Source organism: Lethenteron reissneri, chromosome 2, assembly GCF_015708825.2.
Source record: "Lethenteron reissneri isolate LAM-NWPU_2019-01 chromosome 2, ASM1570882v1, whole genome shotgun sequence".
Lineage (NCBI taxonomy): Eukaryota > Metazoa > Chordata > Hyperoartia > Petromyzontiformes > Petromyzontidae > Lethenteron > Lethenteron reissneri.
The window spans coordinates 1,448,728-1,471,002 of NC_083780.1; the positions used below are offsets into that span (position 1 = coordinate 1,448,728).

At 46.4% G+C, this 22,275-nt stretch overlaps 1 protein-coding gene across 1 annotated transcript; it reads right to left on the bottom strand.

Moving 5' to 3' along the window:
* Window positions 1-1,530: 1,530 nt before the first annotated feature.
* Window positions 1,531-13,351, bottom strand: LOC133344065 (trace amine-associated receptor 4-like). The gene is made up of 2 exons (XM_061554011.1): window positions 13,297-13,351; window positions 1,531-3,384 (listed from the first exon to the last, which is right to left on the bottom strand). The coding sequence occupies exon 2, from the start codon at window positions 3,085-3,087 to the stop codon at window positions 2,020-2,022; it is 1,068 nt and encodes a 355-aa protein (XP_061409995.1). The 5' UTR covers window positions 3,088-3,384; window positions 13,297-13,351; the 3' UTR covers window positions 1,531-2,019.
* Window positions 13,352-22,275: the final 8,924 nt, after the last annotated feature.

Genomic DNA, 22,275 nt, shown 5'->3' on the forward strand with positions numbered 1-22,275 from the left:
ACACCGCCAAAGGTGCGCATGGGACGGTGCAGTCGTCCTTAATAGGCTCTCACCAAAATCAATGGTTCTGAAAAAAGCGAGTTGCAGTGATATATATTGAACGTCTAACTCTATCGCACCTTCCCCTCCGACTCAGCCACTATGTGCCTACATTCACCTCTCTGCGTCACCGTCCATGTTCGGTCGAATTTAGCGTGGACTGTGGAGAGGTTTGCGCCTTATATACGTACGGTGCGAAAGAAGTTCAATATACATTAAAAAAAACTATCCAACTGTCCTCTTGTCCAAAGTGTTCTCACATTCAATGTCTCTACTGTAATATCCGCATTCGCCATTCTATTCTCTGTTGTTTCGAAATTTGGCTGCTTTGTTTACTGATGGTATCCGTAGCTACTGCTGCTGCTTTGCATACATGTAAATAATTTACAGACAATTAAGGAATTGTCGTCATTGGTCTGTTTGACGTCATTACGTGTATTCTTTAATTATGTAATTCACATTCAATTATAAAAACACTTATTATACAGTCGCAAATACACTTTTTATGAACGTTACTTATGTACCACTTTATTGTAGGCCTAATTATTTACATGCACGACTACAAGTTTCTCTTGACATTTAAATGTGTCTATATAGGTTCTATATGGCAGGGAGACGTGGTTGATGACTCCATATTTAAACAACAAACTGGACACCTTTGACCGGTGGTCCTTCCGATGGATACTTCAGTTACACTTCAGCGAGCATATCACAAATTCTTAAGTCCAGCACGTCAGCCGGTGTCTGACATCGAACCAGGAGACACATTGCCCGTGCTGACATGTTGGCAGATCCGCGCAATTATCGATGGCCTTGCTCGAGATTGGACGCTGCCCAGGGGCAGGCCGAGGTAGACCTGGATGCACACCGTTGGGGCCGATCTCAGACATCGTAATCTCAGCCTACACTTGGTGTGGCATCGGACGCATGAGAATGGCATGCCCAGGCGATGTACAGTATTGAGGATCGCTACACCTCCTCTCGGGGCATGCGACTAATTGATTCAAATGGGTGCTCGTCTTTGACCAAATTATCCGATATGCACCCGATCTTGTCAGATGATCGCAAAAGCTAAGCAAGTTTTGAGACTGTATATCACCTGAATGGGCAATCACCGTGCACAGCAGGTTGTCAAAGGCTGCTACAGCAGACTACGCTGTAGTCGGTAGAAGGCAGTGCAGCAAAATCCAATGTTGTATTGCACTACTATGCTTCCACATCTATGCCCCCTGCTTCACTCACTCGGCTAACCAACATGAAGTATAGTAAAATAACCAATTCGACCTGGACGGTGCAGGGAGGCTTTTTGTCCAGGAGAGGGTTTGCAAGAGAGCTGAACATATACTGTTCCTCATAGTGGCAGTTATTTAACATGACAGCCGAGAAGCAACGATCACAATAATTATAACGAGCACCCGCGGTATGACGATCTGTGATTAGTGGCAGGAGATGAGGAGACATGGTCCGAGATGTCACAATGCGATTGGCAACTGGCAATTAGGTGACAGTAATGAGGGGAGGGGCAGGGAATGGGAGAGGGACCTGTGGGGATAAGAAGGCACGTCGGAAGAGGGATGTGAGGAGAGAGCTGTGGATGAAGGAAGTAGCTGTGTTTTACAGAGGTGGAATAAACGGATTTGAACCCTGACCTGTCACGGCGTGTTTGTGAGGAGAGTATCCGCGACAGTAGAATTGGGCGTAAAGCAACCAAATTTATGAGAGACCCCTTTGGCCTCTTTCATCCAAAATGTATCCTCGTGCAAAAAATATGGCAGGCAGTGTCAACCAATGGTAAGTAAGCACATGCCCAAAGTATAAAATTTTACAAGACACCCACGTGTTCTCTATCTCCCCCTCACCCCGCGCCCCGGTTGAATAACTAATAATGGAACTGAGAAACCATCAAACACATTACACACATAAACTCAATTTAATGTTAAATTATGACCTATAAATCGAATTTTGGGCCTCATTGGACTCTCACAGCTCGGCTGAGCGGCTCCCAGGCTGCCAAAACTTGCGGCTAAACATGATGCGGATGGCGTTACGAAACGTGCGGTTGAAGCCCCCATATAGGTAAGGGTTGATGGCTGAATTAACGTGCCCGAACCAGTTCACGATGTCCCAGAAGATGGAATTTGTTTTAAAATCGATCCAGGGATCATTGACGATGGTGGAAAAAAATGGCGCCCAGCAGAACATGAAGACGCCCAGGATGATGGACACGGTCTTGGTGGCATTGTGCTCTCGTTTCATGGCCGCCCACTGCTGCTTGTTGAACCCCGACTTGCCCTGACTCCCTTGTTGCTGAACGCTGATGGAGCGGGCCTGCTTGCGTGCCACGCGGTAAATCTTCACGTAGGCAAGGGTCATTATCGTCATGGGCACGACGAAGCTGAAGAAGGCCCCACAGCTCGAGAACACCTTGTTCATGTAGAAGACACAGTTGTCTGGACAGGTGCGGCTCGCCATCATGTCCTCGATGCCAATGACAATCCATCCCAGCATCACGGGCACCACATAGAGCAGCGACCCGAGCCATGCGGCGGCAAGAAGCAGGGCTGCTGTCTTCCAGGTGAAGCGCTCTCGATAGTGCATTGGGTCGCAAATGGCCAGGTAGCGGTCGTAGGCGATGCAGCAAAGGTGCATGGTGGAGGCGGTGGAGATGAAGGCGTCAAGGAAGTGGTGCACCTTGCAGAACGCGTGGCTGTAGAACCAGCAGTCGTAGACGCACTGTGTCATGTAGAAGGGCATCACCACCACGCCCACCATGATGTCGGCCACTGCGAGGGAGAAGGTGAAGGTGTTGGGCAACACCTGCAGCTGCTTGAAGTAGGAGATGGCCGTGATGATGGTCATGTTCCCCAAGAAGTTCAACACCATGGAAAAGATCATGGCGATGAAGATTATGTTGGCGGTGCGTGCGGACAGTCGTGCCGGGCGGCAGCGGAGGCCGGACTCCCGGATCAGGCAGAGCAGTGGCTCCACATGGGAGGCATTGTGGCCAGGATCCCCGTCCATGAGTCCCAGAGCCAGGCTAGAGTTCATGGTCCCCCCCTTCGAACTTCTCAGTGTCCAGCGTCTCAATCAGTCAAGGGGTTTCTGCTTGCTTCACAGTTGTTCGTTCGCCAACTTGTCCACTGTTCCTTGCAAGCATTTGTCTCACCCCTCTCATTCACCCAGCGTCAGTGTCTGGGGCAAATAAATCCAATATCTCGTGACCGTCTCTGTTTCTTACAAGTTTGGGAAAATGAAAAGCATCTTCTAAGATGTTTGGCCACTTCCTGTCCTTGAGCATTCGGTATGTCCACTTGTAGGAGGAAATAGGAAGTCCTGGAGAAAAACCTGCAACCATTCGAGGGGAGAGCAATAAAAACTCAGCAATAGATATATCCTCTCAGTAACCTACACCATATTCTGGATCAGATTCAGCCAAATTCTAATTTAAAGGTAAATACTATAGTTCTTACTGTCATATCTATGGTACATATTTGCCAGTATAAAATTTATGAAAAATAAGAATAGGTTTTACACTTTCTGGCAATAAAATAGGTGTTAAGATGTTCATACAACGAAATAGATACCTTTTCCAAGGCATCAAGTCTCCATACCTGTGGCAAAACATGTAAACAAACATGCTCTGATAATATGGGCATTATCCTTTAAGCTGATTGGCCTACAACTGTCTCTGGTACCTAATTTGGTGTTTGAACATCTTAACACCTGTTTTATTGCCAGAAAGGTTTAAATATTTTATTTTTCATCAGTTGTTATGGTTTTTGTCGATAAACTTCCAAGACTGTTTCCCTCTGTCTCCATGTATTCGTATTTTGTCCTCTGATTACATTGTTCTGTATTATATCCTAAAGCATTGTGCAATACAACTAGTTCCTGAAGAACTGCATGAATAATAATATTTAGTTGGAAATAACGTTGCGCATGTCAATTGAATCTCACACTCGCTCAGGCACCACAGAAAAGCTGGCAAGCAGCCAGGCGGGAAGCCGTAGTCAACAATTGCCAAAGCGTTCTCTGTCATTCGGTCTGCCTCCCTTTGCATGTCTAGATTGGTCCATCTTTGTCTCCCTATGGTTCTCTCTGGGACTGGGTCCGCATCCTGTTTGTCCCCTTGTCTTCCTCTGTCTATTATATGTCTCCTATGTCTCTCTGCTAGGAAACTAATTGTCAGAGTAAGAGGACATGGTTCCAAATTTCATACTTGAAGAAGTAACCATTGCTCTTCGCAGTATTAAAACAGGGAACGTTCTTGTACCAGATGGAATGAGTTTAACACGTAGGCTTTCACGAACAGTATTATTCATAATAAATGTTTTTTTAGTTAGATCGCGTTATTTATAAATGTGTCGCAACCCTTCAAAACCCGATACGGCCAATCATTAAAAAATGTATCACGTTGACAAAAGACAAATAGTTCACTACTTTAGCTCACCGATGTGTTGAAGAGTGAATCCACAACATTACAATTTGAGTACGACGTCTTATTATGAACAGATGGAATGACTGTGCATCATAGACAAGACAAATGGTATCAGCTGTTGCAACACAATGAGTAGATAGATTTACTACGAAATGTTTACACTAACAAATTCATTATTTGCCACGATAATTTTTTTACAATTTAAATAGAGAATTTAATACAAGCTTTTGTGACCAATATTATCCATAATAGAGGTTGTTTTGTGCTAAATCACGTACAGTGAGGGAAAAAAGTATTTGATCACCTGCTGATTTTTAACGTTTTCCCACGACAAATGATCAGTTTCTAATTTTACTGGTAAGTTTCTTTGAATAGTGAGAGACAGAATAACAACAACAAAATCCAGAAAAATGCATGTCAAAAATGTTATACATTGATTTACATGTTAATGAGGGAAATAAGTATTTGACCCCCTCTCACTCAGAATTTTTTTTGGCTCCCAGGTGTCTTTTATACAGGTAACGAGCTGAGATTAGGAGCACACTCTTAAAGGGAGTGCTCCTAATCTCAGCTTGTTACCTGTATAAAAGACACCTGTTCACAGAAGCAATCAATCAATCAGATTCCAAACTCTCCACCATGGCCAAGACCAAAGAGCTTTCCAAGGATGTCAGGGACAAAATTTTAGACCTACACAAGGCTGTAATGGGCTACAAGACAATCGCCAAGCAGCAAAAAAGAGAAACACAAAAGAACTGTCAATCTCCGTCGGCCTGAGGCTCCATGCAAGATCTCACCTCGTGGAGTTGCATGATCATGAGAACGGTGAGGAATCAGCCCAGAACTACACGGGAGGATCTTGTCAATGATCTCAAGGCAGCTGGGACCATAGTCACCAAGAAAACAGTTGGTAACACACTACGCCATGAAGGACTGAAATCCTGCAGCACCCGCAAGGTCCCCCTGCTCAAGAAAGCACATATACATGCCCGTCTGAAGTTTGCCAATGAACATCTGAATGATTCAGAGGACAACTGGGTGAAAGTGTTGTGGTCAGATGAGACCAAAATGGAGCTCTTTGGCATCAACTCAACTCGCCGTGTTTGGAGGAGGAGGAATGCTGCCTATGACCCCAAGAACACCATCCCCACCGTCAAACATGGAGGTGGAAACATTATGCTTTGGGGGTGCTTTTCTGCTAAGGGGACAGGACAACTTCACCGCATCAAAGGGACGATGGACGGGGCCATGTACCGTCAAATCTTGGGTGAGAACCTCCTTCCCTCAGCCAGGGCATTGAAAATGGGTCGTGGATGGGTATTCCAGCATGACAATGCCCCAAAACACACGGCCAAGGCAAAAAAGGAGTGGCTCAAGAAGAAGCACATTAAGGTCCTGGAGTGGCCTAGCCAGTCTCCAGACCTTAATCCCATAGAAAATCTGTGGAGGGAGCTGAAGGTTCGAGTTGCCAAACGTCAGCCTCGAAACCTTAATGACTTGGAGAAGATCTGCAAAGAGGAGTGGGACAAAATCCCTCCTGAGATGTGTGCAAACCTGGTGGCCAACTACAAGAAGCGTCTGACCTCTGTGATTGCCAACAAGGGTTTTGCCACCAAGTACTAAGTCATGTTTTGCAGAGGGGTAAAATACTTATTTCCCTCATTAAAATGCAAATCAATTTATAACATTTTTGACATGCGTTTTTCTGGATTTTGTTGTTGTTATTCTGTCTCTCATTGTTCAAATAAACCTACCATTAAAATTATAGACTGATCATTTCTTTGTCAGTGGGCAAACGTACAAAATCAGCAGGGGATCAAATATTTTTTTCCCTCACTGTACATATAAATGCGTGATTAAACCCCCCACCACCCGGTACAGGCAATTAATCAGGTTCTCACGTAAACAAGACATACAAATTAGTTACTAGTTTAGCACACCGGTGTGTTGGAGAGTAAACCCACAACATTTACAATTCGAGTACGACGTATCGCTGATAATTACAACTAGTACCATCAGGTGATAGCCAGATTTGTGGAGAAATACTCCTGTTTCAAAAAGCATCTATTAAATACAGAGACAAACCTTATTTGGAACATTATATATGCGTACAAAGTGTTCTCGAAGATCATAAGGGAATAAGCGACAAATCGGAGGTGACAGTTAGCCCGCGGACCTTGGTTTTGACAGCCTTTCAATACAAATATTTAATAATCTCCAGAGCGTCTTAATACGATAGGCATTGGTAGACGCTGTACATAACCACTATTCTACTGATATTAAATAATGCGTGAAGGAACACCACGTACCTTAGACACTTTCCACCGTGATTTATTATTCGTTTATTTTCGGTTAGATCGTCGTGTAGGTATAATGTCAATTAGTTTCAATCATAACCCTCTGCCACTCGGCAGAGTCAATCAAATCGAGTTTTCACGTTGGGGAAAATTAGCCAAATGATTTGGATTGTCAGCAAAACCCGGAGGAATGTTAACGTTGGTGTTTTTTTTTTAAATCGACGTTTCGCTGGGGATTACATTCAGCAACATCGCGTGTGAATAAAAAGCTCGGCTCCTAATCACGCTGGATGTAATCTCCAGCGAAACGTCGATTAAAAAAATAAATGTCAACTTGGTATTCGCTTTCAACATTTCCCCTCCTCCTCCAGTTTTGACAGAAAACTGAAATCATTTGGCGTATTTGCCCCGACGTGACATCTTTCATTGACTATGTCGAGTGGTGGAGGGTTATAACACTGGTCAACAAAACAAAAGTTTTTTTCTGGCCTGGACTTTTGCAGCTGTTTTAGGCTAATTTCATGGTGCTGATTCCAAATATGATCTCAGATTTGCTCTATCACATCTCATTTTTATGCTATCGGCATACCCCATTTTCATAGATTTTACCCGAAATTAACTCTGTCACTTATTATTGCAAGTTGTTGCGAGTCAGTGACTGCTGTAGTGTTAAAATATGGTGCTGTATTTTTAGGATAGTGTGTTTATAATATCATTTTATGTAGATATCCACATTTATTTAATATTTTTCTTCTGCAGTTTTGATTGAAAATGCAATATTTGATATCTCAAAAACCTGATGTGGTAGACAAAAAACTGATGCCAGATTTGGAATCAGCACCCCAAATTTACCTTAATACCGTTGGAATACCTTATGCCAGAAAAAGTGTGTTGACCAGTGTAATTGATACATCTAACATTTTTTTTTTATTTTACATTCCACGACGATCCAACCCAAATGAAACCTAATAATAATAATCATAAATATTGGTTGTGAAAGAACTACGTGTCAAAAAATACCCAGTGACCTAGCACATATACCAGTAAAAGGCTACATTTAATAGAATAAAAATGGTAGTAAATGCTAAAATCGAAAAACACACTCTCCGGCTAGATATGTAAAGATATACATTCTTATAAGGGAGAACATATTTAACATGTAAGACACGATCATACACAACCTATATGCGACATACACACACAGAGACGTGTATAGCAGATGCTAACACACATTAACATAGACTAGATGTATAGTATACATACACACAGACATAAAGGTCCCTCGTGTAACCGTTAACAGACTGTTGGGGCGAGTGCTGTGACCGTAAACAGCACACACGGGGATGGTGTGGCCAGCACCGCGCCTGGCCACTTTGGTTTTTCCAGTCCTGATATTTACCACACACCGCACCGGGTTTTCACTTAAGGCTGAATCGACATAGGGGAGGCACAGGACCGGTTCAGATATCCGTCATTAACAAAACTATGAAAAAAAAATATTTTACCAGGTAAGGTGCACTGCTATGTAGCTGATTTTTTTTAGAAGCGACCTGGCCACATATGATAGCTCAACGAAGTGCTTTATGATGTGGAAATGTATAGCAGACAAATACTCTAAACGCATGAGTCAAAATGTGGAGGGAAACACCGGATAAAAATCCACGCGACCATGGGGAGAGAGAGAGATAACACACAAATTCCCAAATATACAGGCGTCAGGGTCGGGAACGAACACACAACCTCCTGTATACCAGGTGAGGAAGTTAACATCCCACCACTGTGGCGCCCCCTGATGTTGGCAGTGAACGAACCATTCCACCACCGTTCTCCATACATCAACGCACACATGTACACAAAGAGTCTATAACTCGCCACTGATAAACGCGATACAAAACGACACTTATGTAAACACGGGGGAGCGGTGGTGCCGTGATTAGCGCTTGCGTTACGAGCCGGGCGACCGGATATAACGTCAGTTAAATCATCTCCGATCAGCGCGGTTGGCTTCGTACGGTGCGAAAGAAGTTAAACATACATACATCAGTGGCAAGTGGTGTCTTACTGGTCCTGGGCAACCGCCCTTCACCAACCTGTATTGACCAGCGTGGTGAAGCACGGTTAAGCAACCCCCACGACCGTAAATTATGACACAAATACATAACTAGTCGATATTTGTGTACACGCATTGACATATTCAATAAGCGCATGGAGACAGTATACACGCATACACATTTAATAACCACAGAGCCTACGTGTTAAATAGACAGACACGTATTTATAACATTTACATCCATTTATCAATCGACTGCTGGGTTAAGATTTCCTCTATGCCGTGTTGTTAAATTATACTTCACCACGCTGGTTAATACAGGTCAACGAGACAGACAGAAGTAACGGAGTTACCACACACTACTAAGATACAACCGACACATAGGGGGAGCGGTGGCGCAGTGGTGAACGTACTGCGCCACGAACCTGGCGACCTGAAGTCCATTCCCGAGCAAGACCAACATCAATGGCGAGGGATGTGAACCGGTCCCGTATAGCCTTGAACAGACTGGTGGGGAAAATGCTGTTGGCAAGCACCCATGAAGATTGGCACGGCACACAAGGTGGTGTGGGCAGCACCACGCCCGGCCGCCTTTATCTCCCTAGTGGCGATGTATACACACCGCACCAGCTACTCATTTGAGGCTGAATCGACCTAGAGGAAGCCCATGACTAATTTAGCTCGTCATTGGTATCGGCCGTGAACGGGTATCGAACTCGGACCGCCGGGTTCGCAGCGCAGTGCGCTAACCACTGCACCACCGCTCCCCCCCACACAGAGTGACACACAGAAGCAAACATGCAGTGCATATAATACTAGCCTAGCGGAACGAGCCACGATCTAGGACGTTCCCGCGGAGATGGAGCGATGAAAGTGGCTCTTGAGATATGACAAAGGGCTTGGGGGGGAGGGCAGGAGACCTTCATCCAGCAGTGGATAGACCACGGCTAATGACAATGCTATACGGGGTTGCGCTTACCTGGCCCACACGGGAAGCACCCCACGAAACCGTAGAGAACGTGTGGATGTGAAGATCGACCTCGCTCCACAACACGCGGTGTCGTATTTACTGCCTTGTCTGCAATATCCTGTGGGTCTGACTGTTGATTCTGAGCGAGCAATTCGCCCCCTTTTTGACATCAGATGCGGATTTCATTTCAGCACATTTATTAAAAATACACACAAAGAAAGAGACACCCCGTATAACCTATATAGACACGGCGTGTTGTTTGCGAGCTCCTATTATTGTCGTTGACAAATGAGTTATTAGCCGGTGAGGCAAGGGCATCGACCTCTGTTGGGGGTGCTGGGGTCAGATCCGCGCCTCACTGCCTTCGTCCCTCCGTTCGTGACGATTTAAAACTAGCGTCAACGTTAACACAATTTAAGGCCGAGTCAACCTAGACGAGTTATCGTCGTCGGCGGTGCGGAAGGTTTGCTCACGGTGTCCCCTCTCTTCTGCCTCCTGCCCCTCGCCCGACCCCATTTGTCTTCCCAATACAATGCCTCGTTACTTTTCAGCCCCCCAGCGTTCTGTCGACCCTCAGCTACGACCATGGCCCCAACACCTCGTCATCAATCCCTCTTGTACTACCGTCATCAACACTACACCACCACTGATACAATAACCCAATTATTCATTTCAAATCATGGTCATCCGATGTATGTTATAATTGCTCTAAAGCACCTTGGTAAAGGCGCTATATATACAGTATCTTGAGAAGATAAGATCGGTTTAGGTAAATGACTTGCCACGGAGTCTAACCCAGGATGACCGAGATCGCAGTGCAGTTGGCGAAACACGGTGCCACACCGCTCCTGGCTTGAAACTCGGATCGCCGGGTTTGTTGCGCGGTGCTGCACACCCCACACAGACGTGAAATGAAGACAAAGACCGCTCCCTATAATAGATTGTTGGGGCAAGTGCTGCACACGAGGGGGTGGGTGGCCAGCATCATGCCCGGCCGCCTTTGTCTCCCCAGTGCTGATGTTATTAACGCTGCCCCATTTGCTCATTTAAGACAGAGTCGACCTAGGGGAGGCCCAATATTGATCAAAATATTTGCCCCTGTTGTTGGTCGTGAGCGGGAAACGAACTGGGGTCGGCGGATTCGTAGCACAGCGCGCTAACGTGCGACGCTACAGCTCCCCACACATACGCACAACATTTTACTACAACAACCGCCGTTCTCCCCTAAGTCGCGGTGACATCCTCACGGGGCTTGTGCCAGGGTAGGTGCACCTTGCTGCCACGTGAAGTGTCGAAGGCTTGCTGGCAGGTCATTTGACAGACTCAGGTGCCATGGGTTGACTGAGATGACTGGCACCTGTGTTCACCACTATGCCAACTTGCAGTGTTTTAGCCGCCCGGCGCTCCGCTCGGTGTTGTGAGTTTCGCTCCTATGCCCTCCGTTGAGGGCGACTGCCTCCAACTGCCCAGTAGCGTCCTTTACGAGCCTCCTTCATAGAGGCCATAGAGGCCGATCTTGACGCCGCTTGTACCATCGGCAAGTCCACTCAGCTCCACATCCTCTGGTACCACATCAGCCCCATCTCTTGTCTAGCCCGTCCCGCGCCCGTTTCATCTCCCTTTATTCGGGTAATCAGAAGCTGTTTTGGCATGTGGGCTACACGATCCAACCAACGCAACCATGCCTGCTGGGGGAGCTATTTGATGGGACCATGTCCAAATCGTTAACGGATCGGTGTGCTCCTCATTAGAAGGGTCCACGTTTCACAAGCCTCGAGAAGGGAGGGCCTAACTGTCTGGCCGAGAAGACCCAGAGCTTCGTGTGGCGTGATAGACCAGGTAGCTTCCACAGGGCATTACGCAGCCGTGTGTTTACATACATACGTGTGGAGTGACAGACCAGGTAGCTATCCCACAGCGTTATGCAGCTGATTAAAGATAGTGCAGCTCACCTGGTCATAATAAGCACACCATATCGACAAATTACCATTTTATAGCTTAAGGTATACCAAGACAAAGAACCCCCGTATAACCTTAACAAACTGTCGGAGCAAGTGCTGTTAGCGAGCACCTATGAAGGCCGGCACGTCACACGAGGGGGTGGGTGACCAGCACCACTCCCGGCCGTTAAGGTTAACGCCGCGTACACGGAACTCCCGTATTGACTTTTACAAATTATTGTGGCAATTGATCCTCGCGAGCCCATATGAAGGCCGGCACGGCATACGTGTAGGTGGTGTAACCAACACCGTACGCTATTGTCTCCCATGTTTACACATCGCACTCGTGGTAATTCATACCGATTTCACCTCGGAGAGGTTCTGGACTGGTTCAGATGTCACTCACCGCCGATGTTTGCCGTGAACGTGAATCGACAAAGACCGATCACCGAGTTCGTAGCGCGGCGCGCTTACACACTCACAACTATTGTAACAACAATGGGCACTATTCGCCACTAAGTAAGCGGTGGCGGCACTACAGCGCTTGTGCCAGGCTAGGTGCTTACAATGCCACCCACCCTATACTTCCCTCTCAAACTACTCTGGTTCTCAACCAGCTTCGTACAGGCTCATGTAACACATACAAAGACCTCCCGTATCGCCTTAACAAACTGTACGAGCAGATCGTATGAGAAAATCTGAATCAGAATATGCATTTATACAGGAGGAATCCTATGAGCAATAAAGCTCTTTTTCACAGATGTCCATAAGGGGCACGGGGTAAGAACGTTACAACAACAAACAATGCAAAAACAGGATATAGCAGTGCAAAGTACAAGAAAGGTAAACACATACAAATCAAACTAAACCATCGCCATCCTAACAGGAAAAGCCCCCTCCTACCTACCACCCCCTCTTACCAGACAAAGGAGGGGTGGGTGGCCAGCACCACGCCCGGTCGCCTTTGTCTTCCCAGTGGCGATGTTACGCACCGCACCAGGTACTCATTTGAGGCCGTGTTGATCTCGGGCCGATTCAAATAATCACCACTGGTATTGGCCGTGAGCAGGAATCGAACACGCGTTGCCGGGTTTGTAGCACAGCGCGCTGCTCAGTGCCAGATTTTTGTAGTAGCAAAAGTGGCATATGCTACGGGCCTCGCACTTTCAAGGGCCCCGCGTTAAATGCTTTCAAGCTATTAATTCCGGTTCAGTGATTCTGCACTTGCTCTATTACTATAGTACTATACTGCCTTAAACTTTTATGAACGACTGGGTGATTAAGGTTAGCGATTTGTCGTGTTATCTGGCTGTATAGCAAATTAAAAAATACAATAACTTTACTAGGCAAGTCATTTTTTTTTATATTTATGTGCTTTTTTTATTTAGGGCCCCTTTATAACATATGCTACAGGCCCCGCACTAGCTTAATCCGGCACTACCGCTGCTCCCCATTCACCCATAACCGTAACCCCTGATATGCACACGGCAGGGCTCGCGGTACCAACACAAGGCAAGTTACAACTCTGTATGGACAGCATAACGATAGGAAGAGAGTCTCACCCAACTTCCTCTAAGCCTCCTTCACCTCCAACTCGGGACTCCCGGTTCTAAGAACCCCTGACACAATCTCGAGCAAAGCGTCTCCTGCTCGCCGTATTTAAACTTCTCGTCCTCATTTTTCCACTTGAACAATGACGTGGTTGATTCGCCCCCGCCCCTCTTCCTCCCCCTCTCAGAAGGGGGGGGGGGAGGGGGGGCTGTCCATAAATATTTGAAGCAATTAAACATAACTTAATTGCTCAGTCGTAATCACTGGCGATTTGGGATGGGAGAGAGGTCACAGGTGTGTGGCCCCCCGTGTATTCGGTCTTCATCCCCCAAAGCCATTAGCCGATAGCACCTCCTCTAATTGATCACCGAGGGTGTGACCCCCCTGAGTAATTCCGTGCGGTCAACAACAGTATAACAAGTTAGATCTTAACGGGCTCATCTAATTCCAAATATATAACAGCCCTAAAGACGAGGTCGGTCTGTGTGTTCGGAGTCCTCCGGCTACAGGAGAAGTGGATTTTGGGTTGATCTTTCGGGGGGCCAAAATATGCTAGTTTGTGCGTGATATTTTGGTCTCAGATATTTAATCGGCGTTAACATGCAAATGAATGTCAAAACAATCGTCAATAACACTGAATGTGTGAGGCCTTAAAAGGAACATATATAATAGGTGACGTTTTGAGCAACGGACCTTTTACATCACGTAATGTGAAGGGTCATTTCCCGAAGCGTCGCTCATTGGAAATGTTTCCTTTTGCGGCAAATGTGTTAGAGTTTTGTTTGTTTGTTATTAATGCGCCACTGCCAACGCAGCAGCAGCATCACCACCAGATGACGTGCTTTGTATTAAAACTGGTCGAATCGTGACATCGCAGGACCATGAGAGATTACTTAAGTCCTTCAACCAGTGGTGTATCGATCATGGCTGATGACTGATCCAAACCCGTAGTTTTAACTGCCACGCAGGGAGATCGAACCGCTGACCCCTGGAGTGTATAGTCCTGTGTGCTGACCACGACACCGCTGTGACAGTGATAGACCAAACCTGGTCATTTCCGTAAGGTAGAGTTTACACCTTTTTGGGCCCAGAGTAAACATTTGTGCAGTTGGAGGCAGCATCACCCGAGGGATGCAAACGTCTTTACAGCGGCCAATAAAAGTTCATTGGTGGAGTGTTATCATAAAAGAAAACGTGAACAAATATTTCCCTTTGACGTTAAAGATAACTTTACCGTGGGTCTAAGTGAAACACTGGAAAAATCCACAACCACGTGTGGAGAGCACTATCCGTGGAAAAAAAAACCGGCTTTTACCTTGCACAGGCCTGGGACCCTACCCATTGATTTGAAAATGAAATGTCATCATCACACGATTCACCCACCCTTCAGTGGGCTGCTTCACAAATATTGAGAGTAATAATTAAAAATTTGAACTGGCTGCCGGACAGGATTCATTCTCTCGGAGAGAGAGAACGACAGAACATTGGGAAGGCAGCAATCAGGTGATGAGTTGTCACCAACAACCGCCCAAGCCCCGCGGTCCTCTATATATGTATTCAGGTGTTTCTCGGCCAATTAATGGGTGCTTACATGTGGGAGGAAACCAGAGCACCGGGAAAAAAACCCCACGCTTGCCAGGGGGAAACGCTCTATCCCCGTACAGATGGAACAGGTGGTGTTGACACTCTTGCTCGACCGCCTTCTCATGGCAAAGCCAGCGGTACAGCTCCTCCTCGACGCCCAGGGGAAGGGAGTTTTACAGCAGCGTCTGCCGTGTGATCCGCCAGCCCTCTCTGCTGCCTCCACAGCGCTGGGTTACAGGTCACGTGGATAGCCACCACTGCTTAGCGAAGTGCACAAACCACACCCCATGCATGACACCTCGTTGGGACGGTTGGGTTATACATTAACCTACTTGTTGCACTACCTATACACATAATTGTTTCCCATCAGTTAGAGGGCGATATTTAATCACGGAAATTTAACGGCCTTCAATTAATACAACTTAGCGCGGGAATAAAAAAAAAATCTTGATTTGAAGCTTTCTTGACTGCAGGAACCCATACTCTTTGATTATTTCGGTAAAGTCACGTAGTTAGTTTTATTTCTAACTATGTGACTTTACCGAAAGAACCAAAGCGTATATTTAAAATGTAATCAGAAACCCCCATTGCAGAAGGTGTACGTGCATTGCTTTTTTTTTTCAGGGAGACATTTGTAAAGTTGATCCCACCAGCCGCTTAAAACGAATTATCTCGACACACGCTGCGAGTCTGTTGCCAAGTGAGTGAAACAATACGAATTTCATTCTTACCAAGAACACCAAAACTTGACTTAAAGCTTTTGTGACTGCAGTAATTCATATGTTTTGGGTCTTTCGGTAAAGTCACGTAGATAGAAATACAACTAACTACGTGACTTTACCGAAAAAACCTAAGAGTATGAATCCTTGCAGTCACGAAAGCTTCAAATCTAGAATCCCTCGGGAGGGACACGTGGTGGTGGTGGGAGTGGGAAGGAGGGAAAACCTCGGATCTGACACCACGGCCCGCCTCCAGCGTGCGCGCCGCCAAGTCATCGGAACGGCAAAAATACCCCTCGTTCATCGTCGTCGTCGCTTTTGTTATCGCTAGCCACGATCAATCCACTGCTGGATGAAGGCTCGCTCCAACCACCACGACGATGATGTTAAACCAAATAGTCTGGATGCGAAACAATTACCCCAGCAATGTTCGTCAATAACACTGAAATACTAAATAAATAAATGCCTACGGGATACGAAAAACGTCCATCCCTTTATAAGGCCGCCGTGTCATCGGCGGGCGCGTTTTGTGGTTCCGTGTTTGCGCACCACTCACTGACTTACACAGCATCACAAACGGACTGACTACAAGGAGAGAAAGATAATAATCATGATATTGATAACGCGCCAGATTTTTGTCGACAAGACAAGAGCGCATCACGCGTGTGCGTAGTCGTCGGCTCGCTTTAACCCAAGACGGAGGTGGTGGCGGCACAAAATGTGCGAGAATGTGACCGGTCCAGTTGGCGGCATTGGAACCTGCAGGTCGCATAAAGGAGAGCTACGCGTCGAGAGAGACGATCCCGCACTTTTAACTAAATCGGTCACTTGTGGATAAACTCTGCGCATATTCTGTTTCCTCGGGAATAGTTTTATACTGCACTTTACATGTATGTTTGATGTTGAACTTCTGTCGCACCGTACGTAGCCAACCGTGCTGATAGGAGGTACTTGAGCTGTGTTCACGCTCCCTGGGAGGCATCGTGCCCCCCTTTAGAGGAGGGGGGCACGATGGCTCTAGCTTCCTCCTCTTTCTCGTGGCCGAGGAGTGATCCGCAGCGCGCCGTCCCGAGCTGAGCTACCGAGGAGGAGGCAGCGGCGGCGTCTCGCCACCTTCCCTCTCCATCACTGCGGTGGGGCTCATGAGAGAGACCTGGGCTTGCTGGAGCCGCCTCCATTATTTTGATTATTTCTTTGCTATAAATGTCCACGCGATGAGCCACTTCGTTGAGCTGTCATTTGTGGCCAGGTCGTGTCTGAAAAATAAGTTGATGGCTCAGTGGGCTTTAATGGGTAAGATGGAAAAAATTGTTTAGTTTTATTTGTCAATTTATTATGAGTTTTATCTGTATATGTATTTTAAAGTGATTTGTTTACAATTTCCGATACTTTGCACACCTATTGTGTTTGCATTGTTGTAACGTTCTGATCTGCTCTCTACTGGACATCTGTGAAAGAGAGCTTTATAGCTCATCGGATTCCTCCGGTATGAATAAATATTCAAATTATATACGGAGTCCCTTGTCATGTCCCTACAATCTCTACCACCATCACCGCACCACACACCACCATCACCACACCATGCACCTCCGATTAGCATGGTTGGCTACGTGCGAAAGAATTCAACATTCATGCATGCACAGTTTTCAAATCGACAACATGAGAACCATTTCATTTAATATGTGTAACATTGAATTATCATTGCAATATTGGCTGCGAAAACCCACGTGTTCAATTGCAAATTGCGTTTTGTGTGTTTCAGCTCTCGCTAATGTTACAATTTCACTCATTTAGAAAGCATGTGTAGTGGCATAAAAGGGGTCACAATGGCGTTAGCGCAAACTACTGTCACGAGAGTGGAAATGCACGTCGGGAGTCTCTGCCACCAAAATAGGGTTGACATGGAAGCCGGCCATAGGGGGCATAGTTCTGGTGAGGGTCGGAGAAAGAGCAAAGGAGAACGTGATACTCTGCGTGAACCCGAAAGGGCACGCGACTGGGACAGGGTAGCGAGGGGGCCCGAAAGGGGGCTCGGGGGACACGTGATGAGGGCCTAGAAGCTAATGGAGAGATCAGAAAGGGGCGTGGCCGAGGACGGGGCAAGGCCACGCTCAGCGGCATAGAGCCGGGGTCGTGAGAGCGATCGAGGGTCTCTGGGGGAGGTCGGTGCGTCCTATGGTCTTCGGTCCTCGCTCTTCGGTCTTCGCTCTGGGTCGTCGGTCGCATACGAGATGGGATGGTCGGCAATACGTTACTGACCGAACGTGTCATAGAGTTGCCCTGTTGGGATCTAGTTAATAACCCTGTTGGGGTGTTGAAATTAACGTGTGGCCTCCAAGTTCAAGTGTGTGCCTCCATGAAGAACACTACACATGTGTAGGACTCGTACTCGGGTTGTCTTTCTCTCTTTATTTTCCTCTGTAGAGTCCACCTCCGCCGCGCCACCGCTCCGCGTCTCGGTGTTGTATACTAACCCTTCTTCCAAAATTGAGATTAATAATATTTGATGATATTTTTATATATTATCTTTTTACTTGTTTTTTTTTTATGAAGGAAACACACCAAAGCGCAGCAAACTGCAAAACACCAGGTGTTGTTAAGTAATGAACTGGAGGAGGGCTAGGATGGCAGAATTTGCAACCTTGCTTCAAGGAAAGATAAGGCCTGATGAACGGGCACATGTCACCCGTGCAGGCGGCAGAGACAGTGGGAGTGTCAGCCAGACATAGTTAAGGCAAAAAGCCAACCATCCGGCATGGTTTTAAAGTAACGTCAAAATTCGAAATTCAACAACAGAGTAGGCTAAATTATCGATCCTCGCGCTCGCTCAAATTGGAGACCAGGCTGCGAGCTACATCAATGAACCATTGCCCATTTGCTAATCCAATACTGAATGTTAATATTACTGAAGTCAAAACGAATTCTATGACCTCAGCACATGGGCAAATAATAGGGCAGTGTCGACTCAAAGGCAATGGAAGAAAGCAGAGGCGCCTTTGTCTAAATCACACCCACAGGAAGCCAGGAATCATCACTGATTGTGTGTTTAGGGATTCCGAGCTAGTTGGAACACGTGCACACAGGGGGGGGAGGTAGAAGTACGCCTTGTCCTCCTGCAGCTGAGGGAGCAAAGATAAACCCAAGAAGGCCAAGGAATTAAATTAAGTGGGTCAGCTCAAGGCTGTGTGCACAGGGGAGGGAGCTGATTTAAACAACCCTGCACGTCTGAACGTGAGGGGGCCCTGGACCTGAAATTAAGAATAACACTAAGTTAAAGACATCACAATACATAATATCGTACATAACATCAATGTTAACGCTATTCACCGTAAACTATATTCCGCTTATATAACCATGCAGACACCAAGGAATACGAATTCCTAGGATCAAGAAACTTACCCCTTAACCTAAGATATCGGAAATAAATTAATAATGATAAGCATATGCATGAAAAGACAAAAGTAAAACTTATGGAAAAGCCAGGATAACGGGATGAATCACCACCAGGTCGAATATAAATACATAATAAAAAAAAACGATGTTAAACCCAGGGTCGGAGAGAAAGGGAGATCCCGGCCGTCTTTGTATCCCCGCAGCGCGGGATAGGAGTGTGTATACGCTCGGGGAAACACCTCCACTTGAGTCAAGCACCACGATGGGAAACGACAGACCTTAGGTTACATACAGAATCATAACTGTGAAATAGTAAGGGACAAATGTTAACTTAAAACCTCTTAACCATTTCTTTGTGCGCCGGGTCGGAGAGAGTGTTGCCCCTCCCTCCAGGTGGTGCAACACGAACAAAGACGCCTATGAGACGATTTGTAACGTCTGTGTTTTGGGTTCATGAAGAAGGCCAGACAAGAGATAATATTGCACCCAGACAGAGAGACGACCTCGAGGCAATTTGTAACATCTGATTGTTTGCTCGTGGGTTTTATGGAGGGAGTGTGACAACGGAATATACCGTGGGTGATGCACACAAGGACATACGGACGTACGGACACACACATGGACACACCTGCCTACGGACAGATCCTGACACAGCAAAAATCGAAAGAAGCCCCGCCTTGTGGGCGGGATCCAGGGGGATTTTTCGGCATAAAGGAAAGGATCCTGAGCATTGGAAACTAGTGCGACCAGCGGGTCGGCTCAGGAGCGAGCTCGACCGGGAGGGTCGGCTCAGGAGCGAGTGCGACCAGCGGGTCGACTCAGGAGCGAGCCCGACCGGGAGGGTCGGCTCAGGAGCGAGCTGCGACCAGCGGGTCGGCTCGACTCATCTTCAGCTCGTCTGGGACTCAGCCGAGTTCGATCGGCTTACCAAAGCCGGCTCTCGGGGCTCGACTCAAGCGGCTCCCCATCTCCTCTGCAGGCGGGCAAGACCCGCTTGACAGCTCAACTCGGCCTGCGTGGGTCAACCTCTGCCGAGTCGGAGGTCTCTGCTGCCGCCGGAGTGGTGAGGGTCGCGGTTTGGCGACGAGGCTCCGTGCACACCCTGGTCGACGACCCAACACTGCACGCTGCGAGCGAGTTGTGGGCGCCACCTACCGACCGGGTTCCGAACTGCGACAGCGTATCAACGGGCATCCGAACCAGTTCACCACGGTGACAGGGGAGCGACTGATACGTATGACGCGCACCGCCCCCTCACCACACGACCACCAGGCGTCTGTTTGACATAAAGAATCGACTCCGAACACTGACTATTCAAGACAACTCTTACCACTCAAACACACTCGAACCCATAAGCCATCTGTGGCTGGGAAGGCATCACAACGAGACCGAGTGATGGCCATCCGTCGTTTATAAAAGTATTCGTAATTTTTATCTTTAATATTTAGTGGGCTGTACTCTTAATCGCATAAATTCCCAACAGATCCATCAATACGAACTGATTCTTGGCACCTCCTTCCGCCGAGCCACGCTCACGTGGGGAGTGGTGGCCCACCGGATCCTTATCAGGTGATCTGGTCCCCAATTAGTAAACTTGGTATAATATAACGATCTTCGGAAAAGGAGCACCGTCGCAGGCCCTTACTCCGAGCCGTTCTGTTGTCAGATAACCTGCCGATGTATCTGTTGAGATTGGTGCCTTTAAGAATAATAACTGTTTTTGATTGTGTTTTTTTATCGCCGTATAATCTTTCAAGTATCTTTCAGTCATAATCGCCGCACGTATTCGCATCCTCTACAGAATATTCAACTGTCCCGTGACCCAAGGTGCTAACAACGTGATAAGGGTTGCGTATGATCAATAAGGAGTGCGGTACTGCGTGAACAATATTGAGTATAATCATTCATTAACGTTAAAGTTTTCTTAGCATAGTATTTGCATATTTTAACGACTCTCTCTCACTAACAACCATCGCGTTATGCGGGATCCATGTGCCGTTGTCAAAGTGAAATCAGACAATCGTTGATGATACTGTATTGATGCCGTGTTGACGTTCCGGGATTGAGAGTTCGCATACTATATCATAGTTAAGGTTGAATTAGTAATAAATTGATCAATACAGAAGTGGTTGTGTGATTCTTTCCTGAAATCTATGCATAAGATCTGCTTCTGCGTCGAGATCTGAACTTGGTGACCTTAATAAACACACTAATACATACTCAGTAAATGTTAAAGCGATAACGGGGTGAACCGGGGACCTAAAATATAACCACGAATACACACTCTGGGAATGTTAAAGCGAGAATGAGACGAACCTAGACAACGATGCCGAGTTAATCTAAGTTAATCTTGCATACTTACACCACACCTGCATAACTGCATACGATTAATTGCCTTATTCCGATCGATAACCCACCCTCGTCACCGAGGCGGGGTCTGGTTATCATAACGACTTGCATTATCATAATTACACCCACTCGCATAATTAATACGATTACCTCTCGAATTGGCATAATTAAAATGTGCATAATTACATAAATTAACATATTTCCGGATAATTACACATTTGGCCAAATTTCATTTAATTATTATTATTTTCACTGAATATTCATAACCCACATATACAACATAATAATTTCACCCACGCACGCATACAACATAACAAATTTTGATAACCAACATATACAACATAATGGGTGGCGTCGTCCGGGATCTCTCGCAGACAGTTTATGCATGAATTCAGGAACGAATCACTGTTGTGTTAATCAAAGTGTTGTGAACTAACGTTGCCTTGTGATTGTAAACGGGGGTATACAAACAAAACGCGCTCTGAAGGGAAATACCAGAGTAGCAGAGTATAACAAAGACAGCTGGGCTGAGATTATTTGCTCGAGTTGAACTGACGCATCCTGTGATACAATTGTTTATATGTGCTCTGAAGGGGAATTCTAGAGTAACTCACGACGCACATGAGATGTTAGAATTAAGATACACTCTTAAGTCTATTAACCACACTACATAATAGAGATGGCACAGGATCCACAACATTCTGAGTTTGACACACCAACGCATAACACTGATACAGAGTGGACCTCTGAGGAGGAGATGGAATCTATGGAAAAACAATATCGGGAATTTGTGTTAAAACGTACTGGACGGACTGCTAGCCAGCAGACGGAGCAGAGAGAGATATGGGAGGGGAGCCATACAGAAGATGTTAAGGCCCATAGAAGGAAACTACTTAAGGACGTGATGAAATGTGGCAAAGCCAAACGTGACGTAAAAATTGCAGA

What these genes read in the sequence shown, in the direction of transcription:
- LOC133344065 (XM_061554011.1), bottom strand. Translation starts at nt 3,087, where the DNA reads ATGAACTCTAGCCTGGCTCTGGGACTCATGGACGGGGATCCTGGCCAC.